The sequence below is a fragment of the Crocodylus siamensis genome, chromosome 4 (assembly GCF_052110815.1).
Source record: "Crocodylus siamensis isolate JL-2025a chromosome 4, ASM5211081v1, whole genome shotgun sequence".
NCBI classification, from domain to species: domain Eukaryota; kingdom Metazoa; phylum Chordata; order Crocodylia; family Crocodylidae; genus Crocodylus; species Crocodylus siamensis.
Window position 1 is genome coordinate 239,303,796 of NC_143398.1, and position 17,174 is coordinate 239,320,969.

Genomic DNA, 17,174 nt, shown 5'->3' on the forward strand with positions numbered 1-17,174 from the left:
GTGGTATGATGACTTCTAAGATACTGTGATCCCTTTGCTTGTCACTGCTTATCTTTGCCTTTGCATCCAGAATGACAGTGTGGCGTTGAGCCCACCTGTCTATGTGCTGTCCCTGTCTAGCCTCTCATATAGGTCTGGAGCCTTATATGAGGATCCAGTGGCTGCTTCAGGGCCCGGAGGAACCTGAGTTGCAGTCTCATCACTACTGCAGAGTACCCCACCGCCACGAATGCGCAGCCCTGCACTGCTCAGTGGGCTTCGTTCTTAATTTGGAAGCTATTTCATCGGCACAATACGCTGCCTACAAGAGCGTCCCGTTTAAGAAGCCTCGGCTGTAGCCAGACGCATCGCAGCGAGATGTTGCTTTGGGAAAAGCAATTCCTCATACAGTAACTGCATCATATTATTGTGTGCCATTTAGCTCAGTTCTCTGCTGAGATGCTATTGATTTTTAAGAACGAATGATGTGCCAGACCTGGTTTTTTGATTTTTTTTTTTTCTCAGTTGAAACAAATCGACTGGCCAATGAAGGCTGCAGGTTGCAAGTGAAGTGAAGGAAGACCAGCTCGGGATGCTTATTTTGCTGGGGCCCTATGACCCCTGCTGCCTTCCTGCCCTGGGGTGGGGGGGCTAGACTCGATAATCTTCTGAGCTCCCTTCCAGCCCTAATGTCTATGAAATGTATGAAAAACTTTCCCTTGGTATCTGTATGCTGGGCCTTGTATATGAATTGGTAGAGCGGCGTTTGTGGAAGGCTGGTTGCATGGCTTGATGGAGGAGCGTGAAATCAGCCCTATCTGAGGAGGAAGCTGGGAATCACTCTTGTGTACCAGAGGTCTCTTGGCGGGCCCAAAGGCCTGGGCAGCGATCGTAAAAGTCTGCTTCGTGGCTTCAACAGGGGCACAGTCTTTAATGGAGAGTAGAGGTTTTGAATATTGTGCGTGCACGTGTATGGCAACAGCCCACATCCCATGGAGAACTGAGGTGCAGACAGCCCAAGCAGTACCATGGGCAACGCCTGGGCAGAGAGCTGGGCACAGGCAGCCCTAGCAGCGCTGTGCTCAGAGCCCAGCGAGCCAAGTCTTTTGCCCAGGCTCTGCTCCCGGTGGCAAAGCTCCTGCCTGCGGTGTTGCTCGATGCTGCTGTCTCTGGGGCCGTGCAGGAAGCCCCACCACCGTGCTCAGATCCAGGGCAAAAGCCTGCGGGCTGGGTGACCTGGGCCAGTAAGCTGGATCCGACCCACAGGCTGTGTGTTTGACAATTTTAGCTCAGTGACGTCAATGCTGGGATGTGAGCAGGCAGGCCTGGGGGCCAGCTGGGGATCCAGGTAACTGTATCATAGAAACATAGAAATGAGGGTGGAAGGGATGTCAGGAGGTCACATCTAGCCCACCCCGTGCTCCAAGCAGGACCAGCCCCAGCTACATCATCCCAGCCAGGGCTTTGTAGAGCTGGGTCTTAAAGCCCTCCAAGGATGGAGCTTCCACGACCTCCTAATGCTTCACCACCGTCCTAATGTTTTTTCCTAATATTTAATATTTGTATGTGGATACAAAGCAGAGTCAGGGAAGGCAACCAGATTTTGGGGCAATCCAAATTAGGAACCCAGGGGGTCAAGAGATACGTGAAGTCTAGCAGCCTGCGCCAGGGAGCCAGGGGACTCAGAGGAAAACAAAATCCACCAGCCAGCTGAGTCGGGAAACCAGGAGGTCAGGAGCAGCAGAGTTACCAGAGGTGCTGTCTTAGCCCTGTTACCCAGATCTTTCCTGTTCCTAATCTTATACAGGAGGAGGATCGAGTGATAGGAGCTAGCCACACGGGGATCCAGGCATGGGCAGTGTTTTGGGCACTGCTGAAAGCTTAAGAAAGCCTTGGAAAGAGCAGTGGGTTGGCTGTGCAGGTCAGGCTATGGCCCTGGGTCCAAGTCTGCAGGCCTGACAAGAATGGGGTTTGGCCATCGGGAGACCTGGGGCCCGGAGTCCATCCCTGACTCGCTTGTGGGGAGCTTGCGTAAGCTCTGTAGACGCGGGGGCTGATCCTTACCGACTTCCAGGGGGTCGTGGAGCTTGGCTGAGCTGGGTTTGCAATGCGTTGTCCAAGTATAAAGTACTCTCACGGGCTCTCGCTGCTGCAATGGGAAGAGAAGTCAGGAATTCCTGGCTCCCAGCCCAGTGCTCAATCCCAGCCATGCGGCTTCTCGGAGGATGCCAAAAAAAGGGATTAGGATTTGTCCTGTGTGTAAGCCTGTGTCTTGTTCTTGCCTGGCCCACTGTCCCCAGCTCCCTTAATTAACATTGTTGCTAAGTTGGCATTGCAGTAGCAGCTAGGGCCCTCCACCATGGACCAGGACCCCGGTTGTGCTCGGTGCTGTACAAACAGCAAATACCCCTTACCAAAGCAGAGCTAATAGACTTACAGCCTCTAGCTTCTCCTCGCGGCTGCACTCGCTATACAGATCCATCATGGTTGATTCCTAATGAATGAATGCCCCCAACCATAATTTTTAAAGTTTACAAACATTATTATTTGCCTGTGTGAGTCCTGGTAACAACCAGCCTTGGAAGATCTTGTGGCTTTGTGTTATTCAGCAGAGATTGTTCTGAAGCACAGCTGAGTTGGCTTGTTTGGGCGTAGAGAGAGGCAAGCTTGGATAAATATGGGCAGAAGCAAAGCTCAAACTTCAAGATAACTGCCTGAATCCATGGTGTGGCACCCTACGGGTGCCGGGAGGTCCTTTCAGGGGTGCTGTGAGTTGCTGTTTGCATGGTTAGGTGTGCAAACATGATTCACAAGTGAAACCCTGAGGTTTCAGATAAGGAATCCATAGTGTTAAAAGCATTCTGACCTGCCGCGGTCTTTCTGAGATGTTTGCAATGGAAAAAGAGCTGTATTATCTTTCCATAGTCAAAAATGGAGTGAAATGAGTGAACAATAGAACATGTGAAAAGCAAGAGTTATTATTTTCTGAGGGATGCCTTGAGTCTAAAAAGGCTGAGAACTGGTCCAAATGCACACCCCTGCCTCTTGATGTCTCGATGCATGCAAGGCAGCTTACCTGGGGATGAAAGATGTGAACCTTTTTGTAGTTGCCACTGGTAAGTGTGTACACTTAGAGTAGCTGATTCATTACGCTCCAGTGTACACCATGGCACTAACTTGTTGCCCTGCTCATCCCCCAAGCTCAGGATGAGGATTTCTTTTAATGAGAAGGAAGTTTTCTTGTCATCAGTAAGTAGAGTGCTGACACATAGCATAAGCCCCTGAAAAGAGGGCTTTGCAGAGAGCACAGCACAAATCTGTTTGCCAGAAGTACATTGTGAAATTCCTATAAGCCCCTTAGAGGAGATCTCTGCTTTTATTCTAGATCATGTTAAGTGGTTTCCCATTAGCAATGCCCGGTTTGCCTTGCAGCCCTGTAGCTCAGCGACATGGGAAATGACACACTTGCCTTCACCATAAAACGAATCTGAAGCCAGGCAGTTTGGGAGCGAGCGTGGGCAGCATGTTACAGAGTTCAGCCAAGGTGTGCTTGGCCGCAGGGAGCAGCTGGTTCATAACTTTGATGCTGGAAGGTTATTTGCAAGAATTAAGTGGGTTTTGCCCCTTTTTTAAGGGGCCTCTACACAGCTCCCGTTATGCCCCAGTACTTACCCTGGGCGGTGCCAGGCACTGTCAGTTTTCAAACCGGCCAAATACAAATTATGCAGCCAGTTACTACGTGCTTTGTATTCACAGGCTTTGTACTAGAGCGGCCCTCCAGAACACCTGCAAATAAAACAGGGTGTAGGCCACAGGTTGGGATAGGACTGAACATGTGCCTGAATTCCCTTAAAGCATGCGGTTAAAGTTAAGTTTTTCACTGTCCTGAACTGGAGCCCTGGAGAGGCCACTTAGAGAGTCAAACTGGGGAAGGAGGAAATCAGGGTTTGGTACCCGGTTCTGCCACTGACTTCCTGTCTGGCCTTGGACACGTTGCTTTAACCTCTCTTTGTTTAGTTCCCTATCTGTGAAATGGGAATGACACCGCAGGCAGGATACAGCAATTGCCACTGGATGAGGGGTACCCTTGGGCTTCATTTGTTAGGGCAAAGGCTGGAAGGGGGGTGGTATCTTCCTTGCATGGAGAAAGGGAGGGGGTCCTTCTGCCCACTTCCACAGACGGTGCCGCTAAATGTAATAATTATAAAGGGGGCCTTGAGTCTAAAGAGGTGGAGAACCCCTCAGGGTTTGAACTGTAAGCTCCTTTGCAAGGCACGGTTTTGCTCTTACTCTGAAGGCATTCACAAGAGGACCTCAGTCTCAGGTGAGACTTCGCCGTGCTATTGTAAGACAAATAATTAACAGTCAGGGAATTTTTAGAAGTGCGCTGACCTCTGTGCGTAGTGAGGTTTAGCAATAATAATTAGCGCTTAGAATAGACCCGGTGCCGTTCCTCTCAAAAGCACTTACCGAGTATAATCTTCTATCCACACACCACTGAAACGCAGCCAGCTCTGGAGTAAAACAATGACAACTGGTTTACCAGGATACAGCAACCCTGTGGATGTGATGGGTCAGGATGGGAAGGTCGGCAGAATACGGTCCTATCCCTTTAAAACGATGTACATGGCTTATTCTGGAGCTACAAGGTAGAGATGCTGCAAAGGAGAATTTAGTTGCGTCTGATAATTAGCTATTTTTTGCCAGATTTGGTCTACCCCAAGTGTGTTTCCTTTTATTAATAGTTTATAGAAAGGAACTGACTGAAGTTTACCAAGGAAATAAAAGTGAGGAGGGGCATAGGTGAGTGGGGCTCAAACTCCCTGTGGCTTCACATACGGACCCTGCGTGCAAATATTTTCCTTTACTTTAAACTCCACTCACTAGATTTGCGGTGGCACGTAACTTAGACCATGTGTACAGGCCACTGAAGTCAGTGGGGCAACCCGAGGTATTGGCATGCATGTTCAAGTGATGGGGTTGTTCAGGGCCTTAAATTGCACTTCTCCTGGAAGTAACTGTGTGAAAACAGGACCGCCGTACTCAGCAGATCTTCTCGCAGAGTTTCGTTCGCTGACTTTTCAAAGGGCATCGTTACTGCTTTTTCACTTCTGCCAGGCCAGCAGTGGTACCCGAAAAGGAGCTGGGTCCTAGCCTGGCCTCTGCTCTGCTGGCGGCACTGCTTATATACTGCGTGCTAAAGGAGCACAAAGGTGTTTCTGTGAAGGCATAATCCAGCTGCCAGAGCTCTTCTGTCTGATGGGGAGGTGAGAAAGGACAAACCTTTTGCTGAGGAGGAGGAAAGAAAAGAAATCTCTGTGCTTGTAAATGCAGCCCGTTTTTTTCCCCGTGGGTAGATGGCAAACATCGAACTCCTTGGCGACGGTCCCAGAGGGTTGCATTTGCAGGGAAGGGATGTTCTCTGGAGATTTGGGAAGATTATTGTGATAACGGCTCTACCCGTGGTACCTGCTCCCTGACTACCCTTCACATTTAACTCATAGGAAATAAGGCTGGAAGGGACCTCATGAAGGTCATCTGGTTACCCCTTGCCCCAGGGCAGGATCAACTAGAGCAAAACCATTTCTGACAGATGCTTCTCTAACCTGCTCTTAAAATCTCCAGCAATGGAGATCGCTCATCGTCCCTAGTTAATTTACTTTAGGCTTTAACTTTCCTTCCAGTTAGGAAAAGTCCCCTAATGTCTAACCTTAACCTCCAATTGCAGTTTAAGTCTGTTACTTCTGTACTCCATCACTGGATGGAAGCAGTTTATATTAAATCACTTTGCAGTAACCTTTAACAAATTTAAGACTGTGAACGTCTCCCTCTCTTAGCCTTCTTTGTGCATGCGCCGTATGGTCATGAGTGCAAATGGGAGGACGCAGATTTGTGCCAGGGTCCCAGCAGGGTTGATTTTGACACTGGCTAGAAGTGGAGCAGACGCACAGCATTCAGCCCAGCACCAGTGAAAGTCACTCTACTCTGGTGTGAAGTTATACCTTAGATAGCGAGAGGTAACTATGTAGTGGCAGAGTGTATACTAACGTGCATGTAATGCGTCCTCAGCTCTAGGCCATTTCATCCTGGGTGAGCTATGGAGACCAGCTGCAATAGCAGCCTTCAGTTGGTGTTATCTCAGGACAGCTGGTTGTCTGTCTGCTTTGGTCACCAGGATTACTTACATCAGCATATAAAACCAGTGCAAGTTATACTGGTGTTAATCTGTCATCTGTCTGCACCCTGAGCTTGCCTTCATTTAAATGGACTCCCTTCTCTTCCCGCAGCTGTTTTGGTTGAGTGCAGAGGAATCCACCTTGCCCTTTGAATGGTGCCTCTTCCTTTAAGAGTTTTTGGTTGCATCTGCTCCGCTGTGCTATCAGGGGGAAACAAATCTAATATTAAAAGTTTATTACTCAGTCAAACTGTCCAGCGTTTTATGAGACTAAAACAAGGAGCTGGAATCTGTGTTATAAGACTTCCAAAATCAATGCATTTAAATAGCATGCTTAACAACAGGATAGCAACTCCGAGTCAGTTGTTACGAGACCTCCCTCCTTGGGGTATTGTAAGACTTGAGGCCTTCCGATGTACTCCTCCAGGAGCAGGATTATTTCACGAGGCCTTATGTACTGGAGCTGCAGGATAATTTCTGTGCAAGGCGCCCGTGCTGCTGAAGCAAACTCTGCTGCTCACCTGAGGGATGTTCTTGCTGCACGTAACCTTAATATGCCCCATTGCTTATAGTGGGGCGTCATATTTGTGGCAGTCTGTAGAGGAGGAGAAAGAGTTTAAAGAGCAAAATACTTGAGAGATAATGCAGGTGGAGGGGAAGGAAGGATGTTTCTCAGCCTATAAAGAAACTGCTGGAGAAATTATCATAATTGCTAACATGAAAAGATACCTGGGATGCATTTTGTGAACACATGCATGGAAAAAGTTGTAGTACAAATTCTGATGTGGATTAATCGGGAGGTCATTGCAGAATCTTTAAGTTACTCCTTCTGTGGTGAGTGCTCACACCAGGCAGCACACTCGAGGCTGCTGTAGATCAAGGTAGAGCCATTGACTTCAGCAAGCCAGCTGCAGGTCTGGCCCCGTGTGTTTCAACTTGCAAGGTTCCCTGAAGCAGAGGATGTACTTACTCGCAAATAAAACCTACCAGGTGTTTAAGCCCTTAAAACTGCATGTGGAATTTGAGCAAAATCTACAGGGAAGGATACAAGAATGGGCAAACTTGATCAAGTCTTTAGAAAGTGACTAGCACTGGGGAATGAGTCAAGATGGAGTAAGTGCAGCTGACTCCCATTCAAAGGGTATCACACTGGTTACTTTTGCCTTGCATGATTTACAGAGGGAGATATGATTACAAGAAGCAAGAGCTTTCTTCCTGACACCCCTTTACTTCCCTGGGGACAACAAGATCTTGCATGTGAAAGTCAAAATAACTTCTTCCATGTGGACAGTGTGTGCTACAGACTGGCTGCAACACTTTAAAAAAACACCCATATCCCATTTCAAAAGAGTATTTCAGGAAGAGGTGGGCCTCTGGTCTACTCTAGGGGCTTCTGCTAGCCCAGTTATGTTGGGCAAAGGTCAGCCTCTTTGGCTACACATGCATTTAAGTGCAACTAAATTTAATGCGCATTAAGCTAATAGGCATTAAGAAATTTTTGGCAGGTGTCTACATGTGCAGCGACTTCGCACTAAAGTTAGTCCCACGTCCCTGTAGCCTTGCCATGTGCCCCTGTGGCCACTTGGGGGCGGGGAGGGCTCTAGCCTCCTGTCACATGGCTGCCAGCACTTGGCAGCCATGTTGAAGCCAGAGCCAGCTGCCAGCACCTGGCAGCCATCTGCTTAAGGGCAACCAGCACGGTTTCATTAGAGGCAGGTCTTGTCAGACCAACCTGATTGCCTTGTACAATCAGGTCACAAAAGCATTGGACACAGGTGTCACAGTGGATGTAGTCTTTCTGGACTTCAGGAAGGCCTTTGACACGGTCTTCCACCCCATTCTCATTAAAAAACTAGGTGACTGTGGCATTGATGCCTACACAGTGAGATGGATTGCAAATTGGCTGAAGGGTTGTACTCAGAGGGTGGTAGTGGATGGGTCATTTTCAGCCTGGAGGGAAGTGGGCAGTGGAGTCCCCCAGGGCTCGGTCCTTGGGCCTGCACTGTTCAATTTCTTTATTAGTAACTTGGACAATGTGGTAAAAAGCAGCCTGTTCAAATTCGCTGATGACACATGCATTTAAGTGCAACTAAATTTAATGCACATTAAGCTAATGGGCATTAAGGACTTTTTGGCAGGTGTCTACCCGTGCAGAGACTTCACACTAAAGTTAAACTGGGAAACTCCTTCCTCGAGAGCACGGTGGCAGAAAGAGATCTTGGAGTCATTACTGACTCCAAGATAAACATGGGCTGACAATGCGAGGTCACGGTCAGTAGGGCTAATTGTACTTTGTCATGCATCCACAGATGCATCTCAGGCAGGGCCAAGGAGGTGATCCTCCCCCTCTATGCGGCACTGGTCAGGCCACAGCTGGACTACTGCGTCCAGTTCTAGGCCCCGCAGTTCAGGAGGGATGTGGACAACATGGAGAGGGTCCAAAGGAGGGCTGCTCGCATGATCCGGGGACAGGGCAGACCCTATGAAAAGAGGCTGCGGGACCTGAACCTATTCAGCCTTCACAAGAGAAGGCTGAGCGGGGACCTGGTGGCCATCTATAAACTCACTAGGGGACCAGAAGGGTTTGAGAGAGACCTTGTTCCCCCAAGCACCCCCTGGCATAACAAGGAATAACGGCCACAAGTTGTTAAAGAGTAGGTTTAGACTAGACATCAGGAGGCGCTACTTCACAGTCAGGGCGGCTAGGAGCTGGAACCAACTTCCAAGAGAAGTGGTGCAGGCTCCTACCCTGGGGGTCTTTAAGAGGAGGCTTGACGTCTACCTGGCTGGGGTCATTTGAGCCCAGTTTTCTCTCCTGCCCAGGGCAGGGGGTTGGACTAGAAGATCTACAAGGTCCCTTCTGACCCTACTTCTATGAATCTATGAATCTGGGAAACTCTGATCCCTGGCCAGCCCCTTCCTTGCTCAGGAGCTACATGCCCAGCACAGGAGCAGCATGCAGCAGTACCCTCCTTGCCCACTCTGCCTCCCCATGCCAGGGATGCTCCAGCCCCTGCCAGCAATGCCCAGTACCATGCTGTTCTGGCCCAGTTCCTGTCAGCGATGACCAGCACCCCACGATCCTACTGGCCATGGTGCTGGCCCAGCAGGCCACCCCCTTTCCCAGGACCCAGGACAGTCATGCACACCCCAGCAGGGGCCACGGCACTGGCTGTGCTCCCCCCTCCTCCTGCATTCCTTGCTCTAGCCTGCCTGCCCCACTGCCCACATACTCCCTCCCCCCCCCCCCCAGCACCACTCTCAGGACACACACATGGGTGAAACAAAAAAACTTTATTTCCCTCACAACACCCACCCCCAATCCCTCCCCCCTCTCCCCTCAAACAGAACCCCCTCTCCCCTCCCTCCTCAACCAGCAGAGCTCCTCCATCACTGTGCCTACCCACCAACAATAAAAAACCTGCTTACAAGTGGGAAACTATTTACAGTATTTTGGATCTTCAAGCCCAAAGAAGGGAGGTCATGGTGGGGAGCCTAGGGGGCAGGGCCCCTGGGCAGGTGCCAGCACCCCAGACCCTGGATGTTTCCTGGGGCTGGGCTCAAGCCAGCCTCCTAGTGGCAGAGCAGACCCAGCACTAAAGTTAGTGCCGGGTTGTGTCTACACGTGTGTTAATGCGCATTAACTAATTGCGCCTAAATTTGATACCTGCATTTGCAGGTATTGCATTTAGGCATGATTAGCCTAATTTAATGTGCATTAAGGGTGTGCACATGTAAACACTTGCCCTTCATGCACATAAACTTAGGCTAATGCACATTAACGCATCTCATGTAGATGTGCCCATCATGTTCCTGACCAACATCTCTTTGCAGGCAGAAGTCTGTGTGATGGATATGCCTTTTGGCTCCCAGGTAAAGCCATTTATCAAAGTGCTCTGGTCCAGATGAACATTATATGCCAATATAACTGTGTTGGTTGTGGATGCAATATCTTTTTAACTGATATAGTTCTACTGGGGCAGCCTAGTATAGACAACTGTCATGCCCAGAAGAAGGTGGAGGTGACCTCCACCAGTACTGTTAAAGAAATACACCAACTGGGGGGGACACTTGTTTCCCCAGCTTAAAGCTCAATGCCTCTAGCAATGCATAACTGTACTGTTCAGCCCCAAATAGTTGACTGCCCCTCATAAGTTTTCTGTAACTGAATAATTTTTGTTTCTTCTTGTTGTTTATACAGGAACTACCTCTTCAGACTTAGTCTGCTCAACATTTCTCTTATCCAGGTAAGCTCACTCCCTTGTTTTGCACATGTGCTATCAGAAGCCCTTGGTTTGGGGTTATCAATAAATATACAGAATATAATCATATTCAGAGCGTAGACGAGGCCGTGTGCTTGTTCCCGCTGAGGAGATAATACGACAGAGAAAGGCATCCCTAGGCTAGTTTGGTTGGACAGTGCTTCCCTGCTCTTCATTCTGTAGTGTTTGGGTGGCAGCGGCATGTGCCAAAAATGTGGCATCTTTAAGTAGTGTGACTGATAGCTGGTACAGGCTTAAATGAAACAATAAAAAGAAATCCTTGGCTTCCATTAGTGCAGAGGCCAGCAGGCTTGTAGGGAAGTCTTTTACTATTCTTGTCCATCCCCAGCTTTTGTTGGTCCCTGTGGGCTTGGAAGGCCGAGGAGCTGCATTTTGCTGAACGTGTTTTGAAAAAACAAGATTGGACTTGCCGGTGGTTGGAAGGCAGAGCTGGCTGCTCATGTGTGGCACCTACCATCCAGTGGCAGAGGTCAGGCCGGTCCATGGTACTCTGCAAGGGCTTGCAAGCAGCCAGTGCTACAAGCATTCACTCTTTCCCCAATAACCTCAAGCTGCAATTCAGAAGTCACCCCAAAGTAGCAGAGCACAGGAGAATCTGGTTAATCTATCACTCCCAAAGGACTGGTAAAAACCAGGGATCTTAGTTTTTTTGGGAAAAAAGTGAAAAATCTCCATTTAAAAGCGCACAAAAATCCACGTTTTTCTGCGACCTTTGCCATGCTCCATTCAGTACAAAACCGTGGAAAAAGGCAGATTCTGCATTTTCCCATGACCCACCAAAAGCTTGGCAGTGTCCTGCAGCAAGCAGCACCATTCTGCTCTCTCTTATTTTTGCTGCATTTTTTGCCTCTCGGCCATTCAGCAGCCTCCCCCCCATTGCTGACTGGCTAAGCTGCAATACCTATGGCAAAAATAAAAGAGAGCAGAAACGGTGCTGCTCGCCACGGGAGACTGCCAAGCTTTCATTAAGTCATGGAAAAATGTGAATTCTGCATTTTTCCATGGTTTTCCGTGGTAATTAGAAAACTAGGATCCCTGGTTAGAACAACTAACTGTCCAGGAGGGACTAACTATGCAGCAGTTAGCCATTTTCTACTTTCTGTGATATATTTTGTCTGGCCTAGTGAGGCACAGCAAAGAATGATTTTTTGACATATTGTAATGAAGAAAGATCATAGTACAAAAGTTCCAAGGGCTTGCTGTGTGAGAATTGCATGATTAGGAGAGAGAAAAATACTCAATCAACGATTTTTTTGCTTTGTGCTCTTATATGCACTTGTTGCCAAAATAGAAGCTAATTTTGCAGAATGGAAAAGTTGATTTTCTATGTCTCGTTGGGCCAAGAAAAGCTGATGTGTATCCAAGGCTTTGTGAGGACTGGCTGATTTGATGGGTACTATGGAAGGCCCAGACCAGTGCCTTTTAAGATGACTAATTAGCAGGAGCAAATTGCATAGTGATTTATGCGTGTGCATTTGGAAATGAATTGTTAAGCTTTAAGGGAAGACAGGTTAGCCAAAGTGTTTTGTATGCATTCTCCTTGGGATGAAGACCATAGTGACCACTTATCCTACCAGCTCGTACAGACACCAGGTTTTGCCGTACCTGCTAATAACAATGACGGCCTCTTGTCTTTATGACTGTGTTCTTTAGTTACAACAGAACTGACAAGTCGGGGCACCCTGCCCTATGAGTTTTCCAGTCTCAGGTCCTGTTCCTGCCTCTGACTACATGCCCGTGCCTGGAGGTGCCTTGCGTACCTCGCTGGAGCTCCCCGCGGCATGGAGGCAAGCCGAAGCACTCTTTGCAAAGAGCCCCATTCAACATGAAGCACCTTGTCCTATGCGGTTCCCGTCACCGTGCCTTTTCTCGCATGCACGGCTTCTGACGTTTGCAGGAGGTGGGACTGTGGCTGGAGGGCAGCGCAGAAGTTTAGCTGTTGCGGGCTGAATTGAATCTGCCTTTTGTAGTCTTTCAAGTACCAGTGGGAACTGTAAGGACCATAGGGGCTGGCTTGACAGATCTCCCCTTTCAAGAGATGGAGGTAGCTTGGGCCAAGCAGAGCGCTGACGAAGGAGAGGAGAGATGGGCCACCGTGGTTATGAATACAAGGGTGCTCTGCAAAGGACTGCAAGGCCTCCGCTGCAGCGCAGCCCCACGTGGGGCATCTCCCTGAGCATCGTCCTGCTGCAGTGGGGCTATCAATAAAGGGTGGGGCTGCGTGGAGGTCCTCTGTTCTGGAGAGATTTTCTCTGCAGTGGCCAGCTTGCTACACGGCAAGGGAAAATGGGACGGCATGGACCGGTAGGATGCTGTGGGATCCCTGGTTAACATAATGAGCTTAGTTTGTTCTTGCATTCTGGGTGTATCCGGCCTGTTCTACAAGCCTTTTTGCATGACAATGAGAGCAGGGAATTATGTTGACACACGTGTTGGAGGCGATTGTTTCCAGACCTAATGGTTGCCTGAGTAGCTGCTTGGCTTGCATCCGTGAAGGGCATGATGCTGCGGAGAGGACCTCCCCCGCCCCCCCTCCATTGTGCATGACGGGAAAGAAAGGATCAGAAAACCAGGCGGGGATATGAAGGGGATTTTCAGTTCAGTTCTATAGAAGGAGAGAGGCGAAAAAGGGTTTAAAAGAAATCAGATCTGGAGCTCCTTTGTACTGATCTGTTAGCAGCTCTTTGGAAGCAGAATACGCAGCCCGGTGACTGACGGGTTTTGGAGCTTTCTTTTTTCCATCCAGGAGGTCTGATTCACATCTCCCAGTGCAACCCGGGCCTCCAGTGGTACCTTTAGGGACTTGGAAGGTGCATATGGGACAGGGTGATACGAGCTCCTCTTCCCCAATCCTTCACTTGGCTGTGGTTGCAGGGGAAGAACTGGGCAGCACTACTTGCAGAGAGGGCGGGGGACACGGGGCGGGGAGACAGGCAAAAGGCCCTGGGCAGAGCTTACAACCGTTGTCCTCTTCTATCTGCCATGCCCGAGGGCAGCGGGTGCAATTATTTCACCTGGAGGAATGCTTAATGGGTTTTGGTGAGCTGTTAAGGTGCAGGGAGGGCATGGGGTGACCGGGGAGATGCCAATTGATTCTCTTCAGCCTGCCGGCCACTGCTGGGAGCCTGAGGAGGGAGGGCTGCACCCTTTACTGCTCCATGTGTTGGGCTGAGCCATGCAGCGCGCAGACTCCTTCGCCCCCTCCATCCACCCTCCCCACCCACCCGGCTTCCTGTTGGCGCTGTGCAGTCCTGGCACCACAGCTGCCAGCAGCTGGGCCGGCACGGGGCAAGGCGTGACGCAGCACGCCAAGTAGCCATCCTGCCTGCCGCAACGAGCCATCCTGCCTGCTGCCGTTGAGCTGCACAAAGCAAGTTGGGAGCTGCTGTTGTGCACCAAGCCCTGCCTGCAGCCAGCAAGGACTCAGCTCATAGCGGTGCTGGAGTGGCAGCAGCTCATCACGGCGGGCAGGTGGGATGGCTATTTGGTGCGCTGCATCATGCACCGTGCTGTGGGGGCCTGGCTGCCAGTGACCTCAGTGCCAGGACTGTGTGGCCACAGTGCCAACAGGAAGCCGGGTGGCAGGGAGATGTGTGGTGGGTGCTGGCTGCGGCAAAGCGAAGTGGTGTGGGGCACGGTGCTCCCTCGGGCTCCTAGCGGTGGCCAGTGGGCCAGATAGGATCAGTTGGCAGGCCAGATATGGCTCGTGGGACATATTTTGTCCACCCCTGCCCCACGGCCACAGCTGGTTCTGGGTAAAGGGTGAATGATTTGTTCCCCCTCCATGAACTGGCTTTTCTTTAATCAGAAAACAAACTTTTCCTACCCTGAAACAGGCAATGAAGTCATTCATCATGTGCGTTGCTTTATTCATTGCTTCCATTAGGAGCAAATTCACACCCCCCTGAACTTAAAAGTGCCCTAATGCTGTAGTTAACATTTTGCAGGGCCAGTGTTAACCTTGCCACAGCTCCATGGTTTGGAAACTTGAAGGATATTAGGTTTCTCTCTCTCCACCTCACCATTGAGGGACTGATTTCAGTTAGGTCCTGATGGGAATTAATGGAGTCTTTCCATTGTATCTACTAGACTTTTGACCAAAGGAATAGATCTTTTTCGGTTCAGATCAGGGATTTTGCTCCAATGAGAAGTTTTTGTATCATTTCTGGTCCCAGCCTGGACTGCTGTTATTCGTATTCATGTTGTCGTGTTTATTTCATTATAGCGTTGCAGTGAATTAGTGGGCATCAGAGAGGAAACAGCGCAAATTTGTTGCCCATACAAGGAAAATGGATGGCCTTGTTTTTGTGAGCCAAGTCACTGGATGGTTTAGAAATCAGCTTTACCTTCCAAGGAGGTTAAGAGGGTAGGGGGTGGACTTCAGGGAAATGGATGAAAGGGTCCTGGTTGGGTGCAGCGGTTCAGGTAGGTGGGCACAAGGGAGTTATGGGAGATGAGGGGCTTGGAAGCTGTAGTGGAGGGCCTGGAAACGGTCTTTGATGCTGTCTCTTCTCCACATTTGCTCTCAGCTCTCTACCCCCAGCCCCTTCTCCAGAATGAGCATTTTTATCATCTGCACCGCTGCTGTCTCAAGTTCACTTTTAGTTCAGGGGGAGGCTTCAGCTTTTTGTTTGATTTTTTTTTTTTAATATACCTATCTTCAGTTACCAACAAAAAAAAAAGGAAAGACTCGTCCTCATCAGCACACAGCCTGAAGTAGTTATTAGATATCAGCAGATTTAAATGGTCCCTGGCTGAGTTTGCCTCTTCAGAAATTGCAGCCCTGGGTCTTTGCGGCAGGCCCCAGGAGTGAAATTAGAAGCCGAGGTGAAATCAGCCACTCCTCTACACAAGCTGGGAGATGCACGAAAGACCTGGATTTCCCTCTTGGAGCCGAGAAACCTTCCCTGCCGACTTTCCTCCAAATCAGCATGCGTCCTTGAAAGGGCTGGGTTTGCATAAACTGGCATTTAGGATGAAAAATCATTTGGCTGGAAAATTCCCAACCAAGTTTAATTCTCCTAACATTTCAGGGTATGAGCCTGTCATGAATATAGATGACATCATTACATGGGAGAAACATCTAAGAATAGGTACCCCTTCTAGAAACGGGCTCTGTTAAAGGAGTGGCATCTGAAAAATATATGATTCAAATATGCCGTGGGCAAATAAAACTGTAGGTCTAGCCGGGCAGATAGATTTGGTAGCTCTAATATCTTACAAATGGGAGGATTAAAATACTTCTTTAGATGTCATAAGCAGCAATCTGAATCAAGATCATTTGCCCTTTTGAGTTGGGACCAACTTCTGAGGTCTGTAGTTATAAAGCACTGTACTTGAATAATCAGTGGGGTTATGTGGTGAGTTAGAGGCTACTCAATTTTTAGTAAGTGGAGCAGACTTTAGGCAACAGTTCAGGCCGTTCCTATGGCACTGTTTAAATATGGCATGAACTCAGCAAAGCACCTTATAGAGTAACATTTCAAATGTGCCTAAATGGTTTAAGTTGGACATCAAGGGGACTACGCTCCTAAGTCATGCAGGTGCTTTTGAAGATTTTTACCAGTTGGCAGGTGCCTAGCTTTCAGACATGAGTAGTCCTGCTAGCATCCATGCCCACGTGCCGACTTCCATGCACATATTTAAATCCAACTGAAATCAAGGCCACTTAAACACATGTGTTCAACACATACTTCCCTGAATAAAGGCCCACCACTTTAGGTTCTGATGTAGAGCTTCTTAAAATCATGACATCGCTTTCTCTTGATGCCATGCATTTTGCCTTTGAGAGAGTAAAGCTAACTTTTTGAAGAAGAACGAGAATGTGGCTTACATTTTTCTCCTTTGATCCGGCAAATAGAAACAATCACGCTACCCAGGTCATGCTCTGAAACTGCACTGCTGCTCCTGGAGTCACGCTCCTCTTGCGCGGATCCCCAGAGAGCTCTCAGACCTGGGGCACGACTGGTGGTAAATCAATAGCGCCTATCGACGGAGCGCAGCGCGTGGTAATAAAACCTGACTATCGGTCCCGAACATCTTGCCCCGCAACATAATAATCAGGTTTTAGGTTCCTGATCTTTAATCAGAACCAAAGATTAAATACATCCTGTTTTGCTTGTTCGGGGCCTGATACCGCCAAACTTACAAATGACCTTACAAATGGAGTGGAGTAAGAAAAGCATTACTCAGCCTGAGCAGAGGTCGCTGCCTCTGATTCCAAGTGTTTCTCTGCACAATTAACCAGCACTATAAAGATAATAACGAATGATGGTCCTGAATAATGTAGTTTGCAGTATAAATTGTCCCTCTATTAATCACCCGTGTTGAAATTAAGGCTCCAAAACTGTTTCCACAAAGGACCAGTGCTTATTGGAGCACTTGCAAATGATGCTTAACATCGTCCCCGGTCATAGTGAGCCAGCCTGGTGGGACAACCTGGCCTTGTGGATAAAATGCTGGAACGGGAGACAGAAAGCCCAGATTCAGTTTATACAGAATATCTTTGGGCAAGCCGCTTTGGCTTCTTCCACAGTTTCCTCGTGGGTCAAGTGAGAGGCTCGATAACCTCTTTGAGAGCGCCGCAGACTTACCCAGGATACGAGCTCCTTGAGAGCAGGGAGTAGGATTTGGTGTTCGTTTGCAAAAATATTCCCTGCTCCAGGTTTCCCTATAAACCGAAACCGTGCGGAGTCCCAATTTCATGCAGTCTTGATGCAGTTCTAGGTGTGCTTGGA

The 17,174-nt window shown here is 48.9% G+C and overlaps 1 protein-coding gene across 2 annotated transcripts in view; it reads left to right on the top strand.

Moving 5' to 3' along the window:
- The window catches only part of SEMA5B (semaphorin 5B), a 351,344-nt gene that overhangs the window by 204,991 nt on the left and 129,179 nt on the right, over nt 1-17,174 (top strand). For both annotated transcript variants that reach the window (XM_090045998.1, XM_090045999.1), the window contains exon 5: nt 10,356-10,401. In XM_090045998.1, coding sequence (XP_089902124.1) covers nt 10,356-10,401 — 46 coding nt within the window. The remainder of the gene's footprint in view (nt 1-10,355; nt 10,402-17,174) is intronic.